General features: G+C 36.6%; 1 protein-coding gene across 3 annotated transcripts in view; it reads right to left on the bottom strand.

The window, feature by feature from the left end:
* The window catches only part of LOC126248967 (serine protease svh-1-like), a 455,562-nt gene that overhangs the window by 278,943 nt on the left and 156,044 nt on the right, over positions 1-20,575 (bottom strand). For all 3 annotated transcript variants that reach the window (XM_049950539.1, XM_049950521.1, XM_049950530.1), the window contains one exon: positions 11,430-11,583. In XM_049950539.1, coding sequence (XP_049806496.1) covers positions 11,430-11,583 — 154 coding nt within the window. The remainder of the gene's footprint in view (positions 1-11,429; positions 11,584-20,575) is intronic.

The following is a 20,575-nucleotide window of genomic DNA, read 5'->3' as shown; positions in this document are numbered from 1 at the left end:
GGAGACATGCAACATTGTATTGTTTTATAATTCATTTTATTATTTATTTGTTTTTATTATTTTATTGTGAGTTCTGTTGATCCTGATAGCAATTAAGTTGCAAGAATATCGAACGATCAGTATTTTTACAATGTTAGCCATACAGCAACACACAATATGGTTAATTCATGACAATACTCATTGTAATAACATGAGACATTTGAAGAAATAAAAACATATTACATACATCAGAATTAACACTTATATGTACACACTCAGATTAACAATATCAAAGTAATTGACCAACAATAGAACATAACAGCAACAAGTAGTTTCATTTTTTCTTACATTGCATGGCTAACTCGGTTGTATAATAAAAACCTGCTTCTATGTACTAAAAAATTCACTAATTGAATAGAATGACTTTTGTATTAGATATTCCTTCAGTTTTCTCTTTAACTTTGGTGTTTCAGGAGCAAGACTTTTGATGACACTGGGTAGAGCATTGTAAATTTTGATGCCTGTATAATTTACTCCTTTCTGTACAAGGGCATAGTTTGACTTGTTACTATGAAAGTCCTATTTCAACCTTGTGTTGTGACCATGATATTCACTATTGGTTTTGAAGAGAGAGTACTTTTTTATTTTCCTAAACAAATTCCTGCATGAATGCCTCAGTTGCACACCACTCATGCATATGTATAGCTGTCTTCTGAGCAATAAAAACTTCTCTTGCCAAGGAGTGATTGCTCCAAAAGAAGATTCCGTAAACCAAAAGTGCATGGAAATATCTGAAATAAGCAGCTCTTATGGCCTCCTTATGTGTGTCTGATGCAGTTATACATAAGGCAAATATTGCAGAATGTAGCCTGTTTTCTAGATCTAGGATATGGTTGGGCCAATTTAGCTTGCAGTCTATGTACGCACCCAGGAACTTAGCTGAGTCAACTTGCTTTATTTTTTGTCCATTACATTCTATATTTATATCCCCCAGTTCTTTATGTGCCATGTGAAACTGTACATAATGAGTTTATTGATATTTAGAGAGAGTCCATTACAGTTAAACCATTTCAGAATGTCATCAAATGCATTGTTTGCAGATGTTTCCTGGTTGTTCCCTGTGGCTTTGTCAACTAGTAGAGAAGTATCATCACCGAATAGGGTGAACTTGCTCACTGACATGGTGCCGTCTGGGAGGTGATTCATAAATATAAGAAACAATAAGCATCCCAGTACTGAGCCTTGAGGCACTCCAGTGTTGACTGTGCCCCACTTGGATAAAGCTGTGATTACATTACTGTCAGTAATTATTACCCTTTGGTTCCTATGTGTAAGGCAGTATTTAATCCATGTTCCCATTATTCCACTTAACCCATAGTTGTTGTTGTTGTGGTCTTCAGTCCTGAGACTGGTTTGATGCAGCTCTCCATGCTACTCTATCCTGTGCAAACCTCTTCATCTCCCAGTACTTACTGCAACCTACATCCTTCTGAATTTGCATAGTGTATTCATCTCTTGGTCTCCCTCTACGATTTTTAACCTCCACACTGCCCTCGAATGCTAAATTTGTGATTCCTTGATGCCTCAGAACATGTCGAGTCTGCTATATTTAGCAGAATTTTGCGGTTGATAGAGTCAAAAGCTTTGGATAGTTCAGACAGGATTCCAATTGGTGCCAATTTTCTGTTAAGAGATTCGAGAATTTGATTGGTGAAAGAGAAAATAGCACCATCAATTGATAGGCCTTGCGAGAAACCAAACTGACATTGACTGAGAATGTTATGGTTGTTCAGGTGATTAACAATTCTGCTGTATACCAGTTTCTCGAGGACCTTTGAAATACTTGTTATCAGGGATATTGGGCGGTGGTTTGTTACATCAGTTTTTTCATCTTTCTTGAAAATCTAAGTGGAACAATACCTCGTTTTAGGGATTCTTTAAAAATGTGACACAAGACTGCATTTATATAGCCACGGCAGTGCTTGAGTATCTTATCTGAAATATTATCAACCCCACAAGAGTTTTTTGACTTCATCTCTCTGATTGTTTTATTGATCTCACTGATTGTTATGGGGGTTATCTGTCAAACTCTGGCTTTGTTAGCTTTATGCAGAAGGGCTATCGCATCATCCACTGTGCCTCCAAAGCAATTTTTTCTGCAGCTGTTAAAAAATGTTTTTTTAATGTTTTTTTTTATTTTATGACCTTCATTGGACCACTCTGGCCAACTTTATATGAAGAATTTTTCAGTTTCCTTTCAGCCCAGTACTTCTTCATTTTCTCGAATCTCATCTTTCTTTCTTCATTGGAAATCACCCTTCCTATTGTCTGTTTGTTGATTCTCATTTGCAGTCTGTTTTCTTTGTCTGTGAGTTTCCTGATTTTGTCAATTTTGCTTCTTAGGTCTTCCAATGTTATCTGTAGCTCATCCATATCTTCCTCGATTTCTGTAATCCACTTAATGTTGCACTTACTATTCCACAATTTTTCTATTATTCTCCTGATGATCCTGTTGTCTGGTGTTCTGATTAGATGTCCAAAAAATGAAATGCATTTCTTTCTGATTGTACTCATTACCAGTTCTATTTCCTTGTAGACTGTTTCATTTGTAGCTACTCTCCAGTGTCCATCTTTCTGGTATGATTTGTTGATGCTCATTCTGATGATTCTTCTCTCTATTTTGAGTATTTTGTCTATTTGTACAGTGTTAGTTGTTTTGAAGATGGTTTCACTTGCGTATGTTACTTCTGGTTGTGTGACTGTTTTTGTAGTGTTTTAATTTTGTTGCCATTGAAGATATTAGCAGCTTCCTCAGTATTTTTTACAATATTTCCATCCTGAATTAATTCCATGTCAGTCATGTACTCTACTTTTTTACCACTCTCCCTTTTTATAACTTGCCAGATTATTTTTGATTTGTTGTTTGAGTTATCAGTTTCAGATGTACATAGTTTTGGATTTTTTATTACTCTTTTTAAAATATTACAGTACAATCTATAGTCCTCCTTTTCAATAGGATCATTAGATTACCTTAGGGATTCATATAAATTTCTTTTTGTTCTACAGGAAATTCTGATCCCTTTAGTAATCCAGTGTTTCCATTTTGCTTCCTTAGGATTGTTTCTCAAGATTATTTTTGGAACTACAGTTTCAGATAATGACACAAACTCATTAGAGAACAGATTAAATTTTTCATTAATATTCCTCACCATAAATACAGGGGTCCAGTCGTTCTGCTGTAAGAGAAAGTTGAATATTTATAAGTTATCAATACTGATTGGCCTGACAGTTTTAAAGGAGTTTTTATCACACAGTTTGATATCATTTACTGTAAGCAGCTGACCATCATGATATGACAGACCATTGAGAATTTGACTTACAATAATACTGTTGCTTCTGTGTCTGTCCAGGAATAAATTATCAATTAGGCTCTTACAAGTACTAGCTACTCTAGTGGGAAAGTTAACTACTGAAATAAGCTTAAATGACTCCATCAGGTGTTCTAGTTCTCTTCTGCTGTTATTTGTAGTTAAGAAGTTAATATTATATCATCCATGATAATTGAATCCTTCTGTTTTGAATATCTTTGGTTCAAAAGTTGTTCCAAATGGTTTAGAAAGATACTGCCAAAATTATAAATGACTTGTTATTTTAGTAATTTCAGTTCCACAGGCTTCAAAGTGAGAATCTACACTGTAAGTACTTATATCTAGGGATTTATATTTTACATTAGTTTTAACATAGATTGCAGTCCCTCCTGTCTCCTTTATGGATCTACAGTAAATGGCTGCTAACGAGTATCCATCACTTTGAGGCATTTTAGTTCCACTTCTCAAATGGTGATCTGTAAGACATATTACTTGTGTATGGTTTACAGATTCAACATCAATAACATCAAGATTTAGAAGCTCCAGTTTGTTTCTGAGACCACTGATGTTTTGGTGGAACACACAGAGTTTACTACTACTGGTTTTTCTTGGTTCATAACTAAACTTTGATAGCTTAGCATCTCCCCATAAACTCGGCCTGTTTGGTGAATTATTAGATCTTGAAGTATCACCAGTCTTAACATTTAGCCTTAAAAAGCCTTAGAAACACATTGCTGATGGTCATCTAATGATATTGACCATGTGATTATTTCTTGAGGCTTATTTCCTGTTTCACTCATCACTTAATTCACTAGAAGTAATTTTCCCAGGCCAGGGTTTGAATGACTTACCATAACGTCATGTGAAATTGGTGGCCAATATTGTTTATATTCACTATGGTAATGTTTTTGAACTATTTAGCAATTGATTTATATTGCTTATTAGCTGCACTTATTTCATGATTCACGCATGACCATTGTGCTAAATCACGACAATGAGGGGTGTTGAGAACAACAACATTAGTATGAGTTTTGTGACTCAAACATTCCGTAAGTTCCTGACAGGCATTTGGTGTTTCGTTTTTAAAGATATTTTTTGGTCCTCCAATTATCACAACGTAATCATTTGTGGAAAACTTACTGACTTCTGCCAAGTTTGCATGTTTCCTCAGTTCAGTTAAACATGCAACTGGTTTGATGAATCCCACAGCAGCAATCGTTGTAGATGCCTCATTTAGTATATGAGAGGCGATTCTGTGCCCATGGCTGTCAGCAATAAGCATCAGTTTTCTTCTTGATTTTTCTTCCTTGCAGCTTTGAGATTGTGGGTGATGGTGTTCGGGAGTAGCTGCATGTTGATTGGACTGATTATCTTCAGAGCTGTTATTCACTTTAGCACCACTTATTTGAATGTCTGTCATATGCCGATTATGTGTGCCTTCACCTATAAATTGTGATGAAAGGGTTTTATCACTGTAAACACTATAATCCTTAGAACCCTTTTTCACTTGTATGACTGGCGAGCACTAATTGCGATGTTTATATCAGAAGTCTCAGAGAGATCTGGACTGCTGTTCTTCTTGAGCCTGCATAATTCACACTTCCACACTTGTACGTAATGTTCATTGTTCTTTAGTGAGGGTTCTAGTTTGCCACATCGATAATGAAATGTGCTTTTGCACCATACACATACGACACCATTCCTTGTCTTTTTGGAACACTTTTTGCAAAGATTTGCATAAAAATTTTCATTTTCATTTGATGTACTTTGGGTCTTACCATTATTGAGTTCTTCCAACACACTAAATGCTTCATGCTGTATTACTTTTTGTTTTAAGTGCGATATTTGCTGAAGTACCACTGAAATAATTTTGGTAGTGGATCTGTATTCATTTAGCTTTATGCCTAATTCTTTGTTTTCACATTTTGAGCAGAACCAGATTTTCTGACTTAGATTAGCATTCACATTACTGAGATGATAAATAGTCTTACAGTTAAAACACATGATACCTTCATTTGCTCTCTTTTTGCAGGAACATAGTTCCAAGTTTAAATTTTCAGACACTACATGGCAGTAATACTCATGTGAATATGTGCTTGCGTCACACTAGTAATTCACTTTTCTGTTTACTTCTGCCACAATATTTTCAGTAACTCACATTACATAGCAAAATTAACATATTTTGTACACTTTCCTACATTATTTTTTGATTTACTTTCAGAGGTATACAGTTCACTACCTACACACAGCGCCATCTTGATCCGGGGATTGAATGACTTAACGTAACATTTCATTTTCAGTTGTCATCCCATATCTTCAAGAAAGTACAATATAATATTTCTGGATTTGGTGTTCTTCAAATGTTGCTATAGACAACTGAAAGGGTGAAAAGTTGGGGAGAAGGAGAAGACATGATTCGATAAGATTAAAATGTGCAGCTTGCACTGAAAGTATTGAACATTTTGATCATAGTGCACATAAACAGCTCATATGTGAAAGAAAGATTGTATAAGTAGAACTTGGTTGATTTTGTTTGGAACCCACTATTTCTTTATTTATACATTTTGAAATAATTGTGTTTATGTATCCAGAAAAGTGCTTTATTTTACTTTTTAAGTACAGTTGTTTGTCTGTCTTAAAACCACAATATTGTTAATGACTAAATCATCTTGTCACAGAGAAATTTACTCACTCCCACTCTGTAGTTAGTGTAAACAGTCACGCACTTAAAACATAACCCTGAGAAGTTCTTGTGTAACTGGAAACATTCATTGCATAAGCTTATACACTGGTGTCCAAAATTAAAGCAACAAACAGGAGTTTTGCAAAGATGCATTTATTTTGCCACAAAACAGTACAAACAGGTGATCATAATGTAGAAACAATGTAAAATATACTGAATGTTAACAACAGCAACATGCATAATGACAGACAAATGTGCTCTTCATTTTTTCCCAGTTATGAATTTAGACACAGATTCTGATGACTGGTTAATGTGCTCAGGATGGGTTGTGACCATCTCTGGCAGCAGCACAGGCCTGACAATGATGGGGCATGCTGTAAATAATGTCATCAATCTCATGTTGAGGCAATAATTTCTATTCTTCCTGCAGAGCTGCTCACAAGTCTTGGAGAGTGGTTGCTGAATGCTAACATGATGCAACCTGTGTCCCTAATGCATCCTGGACTTGCTCTGTGGGATTCAAATTGAGAGAGCGAGCAGGCCATGCCATGCATGCAAATTCTTCCTTTTCGAAGAAAATATCAACCACCCATGCTCTATGAGGTCGAACATTATCATTCATCAGTATGAAGTCTGGGCCTACAGCATGTTGCAACAACCCCACAGGAGGTCCCAAAATCTCGTCATGATACCTAACAGCTGGTAAACCTTGCTGATTTAACTGTACAAGTTCACAAAGAGGTTTCAAGTGGTCAGCAAAATCCCTTCTCACACCCTTTGGGACCCTCCTTGATACTGGTATCTTTCCACAATTTTGGGCCCCAAAATCACGTTCCACATTCCCTCCAGATGTGTATCCATTGAGAATCACTCTCCAGATCAAATTGGAACTCATCTGTGAAAAGAACATTGGCCCACTGTTCGACCGTCCATGTGGAACTTGACAGTGCCACTCCAGACTTTCCCTTGAGTGGATACAAGTCAGAGGTACCGGTACACATACAGCATGTCTCCAGCAACAAAGGCCACTCTTCAGAAGTCTTCTGTACACCATTTGCCTTGATACAATACATCCAGCGGATGCTGCAATGTAAGATGACAGCTGACATGCAGTACTAAGCCAGTACCATCGTTCACTGCAGCCAAATAATGGTCCCCTTTTTCTGATGTCACATTTGGTTGGCCTTGGTCTGGTCTTTGGGATACAGTTCCGATCTCTATGAACTGTCGCCACATCCAAAAAACAGTAGACTGGTTCACATTAAGCCATCAGGCCACATAATTTTCCTATGTCCCCCTACTACAGAGAGTCTGGTAGGCATATTCACTGTGCCATACAGCACCATATATGACTGTGTACACAGCAAACACTACCTCACATGATAGGTGCCCTGATTTGACCATTCGCATGGTTGTTCATTGACCATAATGGTATCTTCCATGTGGAATACAATTGCACGGACATCTGTTTACAGTTTGTATGATTATATCATGAATTAGACTCAGGACAGGGAAGTAGGGGTTTGTTGCTTTAATTTTGGAACTAGTGTATTTCATATTTTCACTCTATTGCTTTTAGCTGGAGCACTGCAAAATAATGTGTTGTACTTGAGTAGTTATGGGACATTTTGCAGGATGGCATAGTAGAAATCACAATATTTGACAATGGCATGCCAGCACTATCCAGTGACTTGACATAATTGAGATATGGTGTGCACGGGAGGACCTGCTTCTATAGTAAATTTGCATATCCTCACTCGTCAGCCAGTTTGAACATTGAGACGTACACTACTGGTCATAAACATGATATATGGGGGATGTTCAAATGATAACAGCATCTGATACTGCCACTAATTTCTTGTTCTGTGAGGAGAAATCTTCCAGTGAGCATCGGTTGTTAAGCAAACCTAGGGCTAGTTTCTTTCTATTCTTCAACTGAAATATGGCACCCCAGTTTAATGTATTGTGTGAGAGGCCAAAATAGAGTGGTCATTGTCAGAAGACAAACTGTCGCATGACCTCAATTACAGATCAATGTCTGCCCCGATAGCTGAAAGGTCAGCATGACAGACTGCTGTCCTAAGGGACCCGGGTTCGATTCCCGGCTGGGTCGGGGGTTTTCTCCGCTCACAGACTGAGTGTTGTGTTGTCTTCATCATCATTTCATCCCCATCCAGAATGCCCAATGTGGTGTCGAATGTAATAAGACCTGCACCAAGGCGGCCGGACTTGCCCCGTAAGGGGCCTCCCAGCCATTGACACCAAACGCTTATTTCCAATTACAGATCAATTGTAAGTGATTAATTTTATGATGGTGTGATCACGTGTTTATGTATTAGTTTCAAATGTAAAACTTTGTAAAAAAAAAGTAGTGCTGTATATGCATAAAGAGGAAGGAGAAGTGGCACAAATGCAGATGCTGATGTGTAACAGTTTTCTTAGTGGAAAATCATCAACTGCAACTGAGAAACTGTCTGCCAGGAGATGCAACAATAGCCATTATATGATATTCAGAGTTATAAGAGATTGACCATATGCTCAAATGAAGCAACTCTGAGTACTGTGCTGTCTGGATCTTTGTCTTATTATTGTGTGTAGAAACAAAAGAAAGTTTTTGTATGAATTACCACAAGATTTATATCTAAAAACAAAGATGCTGTAACTTACCAAACGAAAGCGTTGGTATGTTGATAGAGACAATAAAAAAACACACAAACCACACACAAATTTCAAGCTTTCGCAACCCAAGGTTGCTTCATCAGGAAAGAGGGAAGGAGAGGAAAAGATTAAAGGATGTGGGTTTTAAGGGAGGGGGTAAGGAGTCACTCCAATCCCGGCAGCGGAAAGACTTACCTTAGGGGGAAAAAAGGACAGGTATACACTCGCACACACACACATATCCATCCGCACATATACAGACACAGGCAGACATATGTAAATGCAAAGAGGTTGGGCAGAGATGTCAGTCAAGGTGGAAGTACAGAGGCAAAGATGTTGTTGAATGACAGGTGAGGTACAAGCAGCAGCAACTTGAAATTAGCGGAGGTTGAGGCCTGCTGGGTAACGGGAAGAGAGAATATATTGAAGGGAACCCCATCGATATATTCTCTCTTCCTGTTACTCACCAGGCCTCAACCTCCGCTAATTCCAAGTTGCCGCCGCTCATACGTCACGTCATTCAACAACATCTTTGCCTCTGTACTTTCGCCTTGACTGACATCTCTGCCCAACCTCTTTGCATTTACATATGTCTGCCTGTAACAAATGAGAATTTATTTCAACAAGAAATATTAATGATATCTTCTGTATTAAAATGCTAAACTATATAACCTTAAAAGGATGAAAATATGTATGAGTGTATGAATATGTATTCTGCAAAAGTCAAGAGCCTGCTATTGTAATGTAGTGGTAAATCTGTTAATTATTCACTTAAAAATAATGCTTACAGTAAAGTATTCCCTAGGAATACATGATCCCATGCTTTGAATATGAATATACATAAATTAACTATCAAAACTAGAAGTTATCCCTCCTACCAAGAGGAGCCTAGTAGTGGATTTGTAACCAACATCCCTAATAAATTAGGAGTGTGGCACACAAGAAGCTAAAGGATAGTTAAAGCTGCCCACATTGTGAATTGCCACCTACTCTTTCACAACATTGTAGCAATAAGTAACTGCCTGGTAAGAAACTTTGTGTCACCATATTCCACTGCATGTTGCTACGAGATGCAAAGTTCCTATATGAAAAACTTGTTGGATTTTAACAGCAGACAGTATAGTACTGGTTTACCTTCTCTAGTTCTTTTACTGCACACACGTTTAGTCAAAGTTTGTTATATCACATTTGCAAGGAAGTTGGTAAACATCAAATCTTCATCAAGTTATTCAACTTTGACAGAGCAGAGAAAGGTGAAAGCTTTTTATGAAGTATAGTTGACACAATTTTTCTGATACCTTTAGAATCCCTGTCATTTGTTGCTGATATACTACTACCAAAACATACATACACTTAACTTCTCTTCTTATTTCAGTTACTTCCTTCTCTGAGAAAACACTCTGTAAGAAATGTACTTTATTTGAAGATGCATAAAACTTTTCCTATGGAAAAAATACTTGGAAGTGTTGGTTAACTATAAAGGCCTTTTTTTTTTTTGGTGGACAGTGAATGAACACCCTGAGTGCAGTACTATTCTGTCATAGGTGATGGTAGTTGGAGGAGTCAAAATACAGAGATGCATGCATTGGTCTGAAGTAAACTCTCTCAGTCCAAAATTTGATCCACTTTAGCACTGCTGGAACTAGTGACATGACATAGCATTACTCCTTGAGGCACTGAAACAACAGAACAATACTGGAACCATCTTGATCCATAACCACTGAGCTGCCACCCACAACTCTTGGATACTGGTCAGAGCTGTGCTGAAGATGTGTACTCTTCAATCAGGTAATACAAGGTGGTTAAACAAGCACCCTCACATTTATAGATGTTCCACAATGCATTCTAACATTTCAAGACTGAAGGAGTGGTGTACTGTCTGCAAGTGCTGTGTACAAGCAAATGCACGCACATGGTCAGAAGGTAAGCTTTTGTATCTTTTGCTTGTAAAAGAAAATGGCAGATATACCAAGGGTCCTATTTCATTCCACATGAACATCTTCAGCTACTGATGTGAATGACTCCCTTGTGGCACAAAGGCTGCAGAGCCTCATGCAGTTTCCAACATACTCATTCTCTATGAGTGGCACACAACCATGTATACCACAACTCATCACTACAGAAGCTCCTTCTTACATTCTTCAAACATCCAATGGTGGCCTGCCACATTTGAAGAGCAAAGGTCCATGTATGAGTGGTAGTTTCTGTGCCTCTTAGTGAGGAAGTAGTTCTAGTTGATAGATATGGTTATCAGTTGTTTTTGGTGTTGCCAGCAATGAATTTGTGAGAGCTTTACTGCAATGTAGTCCACCTACCCACTGTTATAATTTGTGATAGTCAGTGGTGACCCATGTCATTAGCATATAACTGAACACATGTTTATCAGTACTTTTTCCATAATCAGAGTCCTCACAATGTATTGATGACACAGTTGCACATAAAGAGCACAGTGCCTTATGAAATTTGTTCAGGCCTGTCCCACAGTTCAGGTAGCTCTGCATCATGTATCAATTAGCTATATGTGAGACTTTTGCCTTTGAATTTCCATTATCATAATAAAGAACAGAATCCCTACTATTGCAAAAAAGCAGGTCAAAACCACTTTTAAACAATACTAATATTCATTAAATATTAAATTAAGCAAATGATCAGTAAATTCACACCAACCTCAGTCCTGTTCATGCAGTACTTTCATAATATTACTGGTAATTAGCTAACTAAAAAGCTTGAGTATGTTATACCTGGCCACCATTTGTTGAAATTTATTCCATTAGCTGTACTCTGCCAGATCCAGACAGGATGGTTCAAAACTGTCACACCGATGCCAGAAGTCAATATGCTCTTGATTGTAGGAAACTTCTGGAATAGCCACTCAGACAAAAAATTGTTTTCTTCCTGCAATAGCAAAGATTATAAGTCAATATTGACCTGGATTGTTTAAGATGGATAATAAACAACTCTTAAGACAATTGACAACTACAAGTGGTGACCTCAAGGTCACCACTTGAAGGGACTCAGTCTATCTGTGCAGTATTGAGCATGCACACAAAGGCAATTGAAACATCCTATTAACAATGTAAGTAAAAGATAGATTGCTACTTACTGTAAAGATGATACATTAAGCTGCAGATAGGCATAACTAAAAGACACTTACACATTAGCTTTCAGTCATAGCCGTCATCAAAAAAGGAAAACGCACATGCATTCACACAATCAAGCACACCTCACATGCACATGACTGCCATCTCTAGCATCTTGGACTGTAGATGGCAGTCATGAGTGCATAAAGTGTGCTTGCTTCCATTATTCTTTTTCTGATGAAGGCTGAGGCCAAAAGCTAACATGTAAATGTCTTTTATTTGTGCCTGTCTGTAACTTAACATGTCATCTTTTTAGTAAGAAGCAGTCTTTCTTTCCAATACATTGCTAATATTCCAATCTGGAGCTGACATTGTTTGAAACATCCAATTAGGTTTTTTAAATATACTGCACTAAGAAATATAGTATTAGATGGCTGAAAGTAAATATTATTCCTGAATTCATATTTAGTTTATCACTCATTATCATGAAGTTTTAACATGTGTAAAACAATATCAATATTCCAATATTGCACACACACACTTACACACAATAATTAAGTCAACAAATAAAATAAATACAGTTGAATTGTCTTATAACAACATTAGTTACAATGACAATTTGTACATAATGTGATGATTTCTGCAGAACAGCCACATTCCTCGTAAGGAACATACTTCTTTTCCTTGCTTAAAAATAGCAAATGTACAAGATGACAGTTATTCAACTACATGAAATAAAATGTTCATAACTTCTGAACAGCTTGGGTTAGGACATTCCAGTTGCACGATTGGCCATGAGGCATGATAGGAATTAGTATGCACATGCATGGTTTGGTTTAGCAATGAAGCCCACTTGCATTTGGATGGCTTTGTCAACAAGCATTTGGGGAACTGATAATGCATGTTTCATGATTGAGAAGTCTCTTCATCCTCAATGGGTGACTGTGTCGTGTGCAATGTCTGGTCACGGTGAAATATTCCTTGATGGCACAGTACATGAAAGTTTTAGAAGATGATTTCATCCCCATTATCCAAAGTTACCCCGATTTCAGCAAGATGTGGTTCATGCAAAATGGAGCTCAACCCCATCAAAACAGGAGAGTGTTTGATGTCCTGGAGGACAACTTTTTGGACAGCATTCTGGCTCTGAGGCACCCACAGGCTACTGTCATGGGCCTCAATTGGCCACCATATCCTCTGGATATGAACACATGTGACTCCTTTTTGTGGGGCTATATTAAAAACAGTCATTCATGAGGTCATCAACAGCATAAACGTTCCAATACTTCAGCAAGTCATGCAGTATTTTGCTGTTTGTCTGCGCCAGTTTAACGCTAATGATGGCAGGCAAATTGAACATGTCATAACCTAAATCTGAATATCTGTAGTGATGTTTACATGTTGAATAAAGTTTTTTTCCCATATAGTTCAATAATTGCCACCTTGTATATGCATATACCTCACATATAATTTCATTTTCAGCCTCAGTTAGCAAAATGATTTTCTAAGACTCAATGCACTGTAGACAGAAATCTGTTGTTGTATTTCGGCAACCTGGCATATTCTTCTCTCTACTCTTCCATAAACAATAGATGTCATTTAGACTCCTCACCTCATTGTTACACTAGAGCATTCACACTACAGCAGTGGTGACAATGACTTCACACGTCACCAGTACCCATGATGTCAGTTTCCATAACTATTTGTAATGAAGCGCATGCATTTTAGATTAGTATGGCCAGTAAAAGAAAAGTTTTAATGGTTGAAGGGAAAGTGAGAGTGAGTAGTTGGTGTCCAACTAATGAGCTTCACTACTTCACTGACATGTGTCACTATTGCCCTGTCCATTTTTCCTCAACAAGCTGTTTGTAGGACAAACTTGCAGGAAAGCTGAGGAGAGACTGCTTACAATAAAAAATTTGAGGGAGGATAAGTGATACATCCAAGTTACCAAACAAAGTAAACCAGCCATAATCAATCCCTGCATGACTTATAACAAAGAACTGAAATGCAATATGACTGGCACAGCTTGAAGGTTCTTGGGCAGCATAATTAAAGTGACCATTGGGATCAGTAAAATATCAATAAGAACAAAGTGTCCAATTTAATAAAAGCTTACTATACAGGCATGTGCTTCTGAAAAGGGGAGCAAGAAGGGGCATTTATCCCTTCCTAGAATCAGAGGGTGTAGATTATTTCTTCATTACTCAGTTTTCTAATATATATATTTCAAGATCGTGCCCATCAGAATAGATGTAAATTGCTCCGATAAAAGTGAATTAAAAAGTGTTAGCAATTCTAAGTTGTGTGACAGGAAAATCAGGAAAGGTATTCAGTGCAAATGTTGTAAGTAGTGGTTTCACAAAAATGTTGCAAAACAGACATAAAATTGGTAACTGTAGACTACTCGTGGTCGTGTGATGCCTGTGTAATGGAAACGTGTGAAAAAGTATTAAACATTATCAAAGACAAGGACTCAATATTTCAAGCTATGCACAGTGATATAGAAGTGTTAAAAATGAAATGTGCTGTTTTAGAACTCAGATGCAAAATTTTGGGGGACAGCAATAGTTTAAAAGTGGATGAATTTAAGTATTTCAAAACATGTACCTCACTTGCCACCAAGAAATGTGCTACATCTAAAAAGGTAGGAAAGGAAAACTTAGAAAAAGACTGTGTAACAATAATAGATGAGGAACAATGTTCTACACATATTCAATAAGCAACCAATAAAAAGGTTGCATCTGAAAGTGTCGAAGACATCAATGATGTGCTTAAAAATCACGTGCGAAAGTGGACCATCAAAACTGATATGAAATCTGCAAAGAAGAGTTCTGCACCAACACAAAAACAAATTCATCATGGAATAAAACTCAAAATATTCAGAGATAGCCATGCACGTAATGCTTCAAACATTGCATCAGACTCTGCAAAAGAAAACGTGAGTGTGTCAGCTTTTGTTAAGCCTGGAATGAAGTTTGAAAATGTGTTTAGCAGTGCCGAACAAGAACGTGCGATTTCTACTAAAAGTGACTGTGTTGTTCTCATTGTAGGATTTACTTCTAAAAAAATTTGTCATTATCTTCCTCTTGCTGTCGAGTATAAACATGACAGTGAGGAATCTACCTATGAGATTTCATCTGGTGGACTGGTCTTGCATAAATAGTGAAATTTGACATACGAATGAAAAATTAAAACACTTTTGTTTGAAGTTTAAAAACATAAGACTTCTCGACATCAAAGATTATGAAAGAGCTAGTTTCACAGGGCAAAGACAACACTTGAACTGATTTGTTAAGAAGAGACTCATATCAGATATAAACAAGACTGCTGACAAAATAATCCACAAAAACAGCTGCAAAAGCAAACAAGTCATAGCCTTAAGTGCCTACATGCAGGGAAACTAGTGAAAGGGGCCAATTCCAACTGGATTGGCCCAACTCTAACAATACTGAAGAAGTATTCAATACACAGTTAGAAGTTACTTTATCATGTAAACAAACTAGTTCTAAAGATGCTTTACTGATAGTGTATCCAGTACTAATTTCATTATGCATTTGAGCATTGGAGGTGTATCTGAAGGAATTGTCAGCAAGCTTTATATTATGCAAATCCTGTTAGAAAGTATGAAACAGTCAGTAAAGGTAATAGTCTAAATCAACATTGGCTTAAAGCTGAAAATATCTGTCTTCTTAACAAACTTCCAGGCTACAAACTGGCCACCAGCTTTTGTACAACTAACGTGTGTGGCGGCTCTTGCGTATTGGTCAATTCCTCAGTAAACTATTAAATCAGACAGAATTTTAGCCATCTGAAAAAATAACTATGTTTGAAAATAGTCGTACAGAACTTAAAGAGTATAACAAGTTAACTACCAGTATATATTGCATCCCTGGGTACCATACAAGCTATGTGTTCTTTGATAAATTTGAAACTCAGTTACCTAATTTAAACACTGAAAATCTGTGTAAGAAACTAGTTATACATGCTGACTTCAACATAGATGTAAGAACTAATAACAAATTTGCTTCACATTTCATGAATTTGATAGCCACAAATGGGCTAAATCTAAATTCTGATCAATTCACAAGAGTTACAGCAATTAATTCAACATGTATTGATAAAACTGTAAGTAGTTATAATTACACCATCAAAGAAAGATATATTTCAGATTTATGAGTCTCAGGCCATGCAACACTATCTTTATCTTCATCAAAATTAAATTAAGGTTCCACAACAAATAGATGTAGCAACTTCAGCCAAGAAAATGTGAAGGTATTTATTAAAAACATAAGCCTCACAGTATGGTCAGTCAGCAAACACACTTCGACAGATGACAATTACAATAACTTTTCAACTGATTCATGAGCTTATACAATGAATGCTTCCTTTATTAATAGTATGGACTGAGTCTCATAAAAGTAGGTCATGGGTAACAAAATTAGAGCGTCTAGCATTAAGAAGAGGAAACTGCATACAGAGGTGAACATTAATCGAAATCTTGAATTTCGTAAATATGTAAACACACACAAAAACAATTTACAAAGTAGTTAAACTAAAAAAACTTACTGCACACAATACATTCATTTTAAATGCAAACAACATATCCAAGCTGTTTGGTCTGTTGTAACAAGTGAAGTTGGCGGTGTAACAGAGAGAAAATGTCCTCCTAAAATAATGATAAATGGCAGGGCAATTACAAAATCCAGTGCCATGCGTGAATCCTTCAATAATTTCTTTTTCAGTTGTAACAAAATTGGTAAATGCTCACCACCAACTACAGTTCCTAGTATGGCAGAGAGAAATTGTTTGAGTGTTAAGTTTTCACCTTTTTCAAGCTCTGATGTCATTAACGTCATAATGTCCCTAAAAAATTTAAACTGAGTGGGTTGTGATAATAATAAAATCAGTATATCATAGTATTGTGCATCCACTCTCCCTCATAATCAACCAGTCTTTTGAAGAGGGATGCTTTCCAGATCGGTTAAAATGCTGAAGTTCTACCAATTCATAAAAAGGGCACACAAGATGAAATGGGAAACTATAGGCCTATCTCACTTTTACCAATTTCTTCAAAAATATTTGAAAGAGCTGCATGTGGCCAGATAGAAAATTACAATTCATTCAACAATATTATTTTATGCAATCAGTATGGTTTCAGGAATGGCTGCAGCACAACCCGTACAATAAATGAATTGATCACAAAAGTTAGCAGTTGTCTCAATAATAGAATGTATCAGGCATCTTTTGTGATCTTACCAAAGCCTTCAACACTGTATATCATGACTGGCTTCTTCAAAAACTGACTAGTTATGGTTTTCAAGGAAAATCTCTTAGTTGTATGTCATTATACTTGGCAAACAGAAAACAAATAGCATTGGTAATTAACAGTGGCAATAAATTCCTCTCTGGCTGAAAATACATACAATTAGGAGTCCCACAAGGCTAAACATTAGGATAACTACTATTTTTGTATTACATCAATGATATGCCATGCTAAGTTGAGTCAGATACCACCCTTTATCCAGATGACTCAACAGAAATAGTCCGCAGAAAAATCAATAAAGACTTAATCCGACATGTTGAGCAGACACTTGGAGAAGTGGAAGAATATCTAAAAAATAATCATTTGAAATTAAACTTTGCAAAAGCTGAAACTGTTCATTTCACCAAGAAACAATCAGCAAGATGTATAAGTGAAATAAGCCATATGGACAAAAAAAAATTGGACACTGAAAGCTGTGTCAAATTCCTTGGTGTGTTAATAAATAAAAATATGTTGTGGAGCAATCAAATAGACTGTATTCTTAGTCGACTGAACAGTCTTGTGTATGTCAGGAATGTCTTATCTAGTATCACTGATTCAGCGGGTAAGAAAATCATATATTACATGTATTTCATTTTAATAGTTAAGTGTAGCATAATTTTCTATGCATCTAAGAAAAATAATGTGCCCAAAGCCATTACACAACAAAAAGAGATCATCTGAGCCATAGTGGGAGCTAAAAAGAATAAACATTGCAAACTTCTATTTGGAAAGCTTGATGTAATATCTATTCCAAAAATGTATAAGTATGAGATTCTCATTTTCACAAAGAGAAACCCACAACGTTTTGAGGACAACTGCTTCCTGCATCAGTGTGAGACCAGACATAGGGCAAGTTACATGCTATCTACCCACAAACTCAAACTGTATGAAAAACTCCACCACATGGGCATGAAATTTGTAAATAAAATCAGTAAGGAGAAAAGTGACCCAGATCTAAAAAATACTAAGGAGACCTTGAAAAATATGTTAAAAGTAAATGCTACTATAGTGTAGAAGATTTCTTAAATGATGTAGTACAGTACCTCTCTGTAAAGTAACACCATATATAACCATAGATTTTTTTTAAAAAAATAATAACCATGTAAAGTAATACATATGTATGGTCGCCTTAGATTAGTTTGTTAGTCTGTATGTTAGTCTCAAAATTGACAAGTCACCTATGTCAGAGTCTTAGATTGTACACAGCATGTTATTTGACAGTAAAAATCTGAATAATTGTCTGTGATTCTACTTAACCAAGCATACAGCATTGCCCAGTATGATGGGAAATATTGTAGTTTGTGAAATTACTATGTAACTTGGGTTTGTTTGATTGCTATTATATTCACAGGGAATAATGCCTTTTCTTTGGTGCAGTAAAGGTTTCAGCTCTGTGCTGCAGGCAAGATGGGTGTGAAGCTTTACAGAGTCAAAGTAGTCACCAATCTTTTCTCTGTTGCTTCTTCATGCAGCTTGCATTGAGCTGCAAAAAAGAACCAGTCCCAAACACCCTGACAAACAACTCCTAGCACAAAATAAACATGGCTGTGTATACCTACCTCATGTTTGTCTACTGTACCCACAAGGATGCCCCCCCCCCCCCCCCTTCCTCCTACTGCACAACTTAATCATGGCAGTAGTCTAGCATTGGTCTGTGGACTATTGTACATCTACTGACCCAAGTGCATCAAGAGAGGGGAAAAGTAAATATGTCAAATTTAAAAGCTTAAAAAAAATGTTATTTCCATGAATTGGGACCTACTCAAACTCTACGGGATGTAACAGAATGCGACATGCACTTAGAGTTACAAATTCTGTACTGCAGTTGGCATGGCTGCACAATGTGTCAACCTAGGAAAACAACGACCAAGTCGGTTCAAGCCTCAGGTGTTAGAAGCTCCTGGTTAATTCTCTTAGAGAGTTCTTACTGACATTCGTGACTGTTTCTTTTAGAACTGTAAGAATGATATTATGGAGGTGATATATATCCATGGCAGGTGGAGTTCTGGCTGATCATGTAATGAACTGCTAGAAAGATGTTACATAATGGCATGCAGAAGATTAAGAATTTGGAGGAGACTCTGATGCAGGTACTATTTTTACCATTTCAAATGCTACTGCAGTAACTGATGGTAGTCTGGGTAGCAGAGTGTCAAGAGGCCCTCTGGATGAAATATCTAGTACAGATTCTGTTGGTAGTGTAGACTGCTTGCCTCTGCTTGAAGAAGCATTCTGTTTGCCTGTGCCTGAAGAGCATTTTAAGAAAGTCATGAAGCTGACCACCCTGATACTGAAATGCCTGAAAATGTACACTTATATGCATGTTCTAAAGTTGGTTAGGAACCCCTTTCATTCTGAATATGTTTACTGACAGTAACTGACATTGTTAATTTCCTGTACATTTTTTCAAACTTACCAATGAAAGCACCATGCACAATTTTGTGCTCCTGATTCACTAGTATGGATACTTACCACCCAATAACTCTCAGTGGACTTGGTTATACACAATAAATTGAGCAGTTTTAGTGATTACAGCACCCGTAGAGTATATATTGACATGTATTTCATTGTTCTGCTAGCTAGGCCATTTTCATAATCAAAGGGTAAGTAATAGAAGGCATGAAAATAATACATAAGTCCATTAGTGTGGTCACATGTGAAGTTTCACATGGAAACAAACTATAATTAGACTACATCAAGGTCGAACAAGTTTTTTTCAAGTTGATTTCTCATTTCTTCACTTTCACAGTTTTTTTAGTTATATTTGTTGCTAACCAACATAACTCTCTCAATTTCTTTTTCATTTACATAGAGTGTTGAGCTCCAGAAAAACTGTTCCAGAAATTTTAATTTGCATGGGCAATTATGGAAGCTGAATTGACTGTAATTCCGGGAGTTGTGTTTTACATTTGATATACCTCCAATAACAATAACACCACTTTACTGAATTCAGAATGATCACTAAACATGCTAGAAACCAACAACAAGATAAAAATTAATTACACTACAGCAAAAGTGAATTGGGATGTACTGAGAGAAATTCAAATCATTAAATGCTAATTCAGTATGTATTGGATCCAAGATTATTTCTGCATACAAGAAAATAGAACTGCAGCACACAAGTAATATGACATTGAATAGACACAGTTTCAAGTACAAGTAAATTACTTTCTAAAAACATATGGATGACTAACAAAAAAATTATTGAAACAAAGTTTGGGTACAATCTTTAAAAACAAGAGTTTAACATTATGCCAGTATTATCACTTATTATGTAATGTATGTTGGTATGTGAAGAGCAATTGTGGTAGAAAGTTAGAATCTGCTATTGCACTATTAATTTGAAATCATGCATGCTCCTAGACATGCTCCCAAGTAATCACGAAGTGGAATCATGGATAATATGGACCATTTGCCCTTGGGATACACAAATCAAGTATTGCTGTGGTGTCTCGTGGCATTAAATGACCTCTTCAAACATTTGTGTTGATATTACTTG

Source organism: Schistocerca nitens, chromosome 1 (genome assembly GCF_023898315.1).
Source record: "Schistocerca nitens isolate TAMUIC-IGC-003100 chromosome 1, iqSchNite1.1, whole genome shotgun sequence".
Classification (NCBI taxonomy): Eukaryota; Metazoa; Arthropoda; class Insecta; order Orthoptera; family Acrididae; genus Schistocerca; species Schistocerca nitens.
Note: the sequence above shows the minus strand (reverse complement) of the source record. Positions and strands in the feature narration are given on the sequence as shown.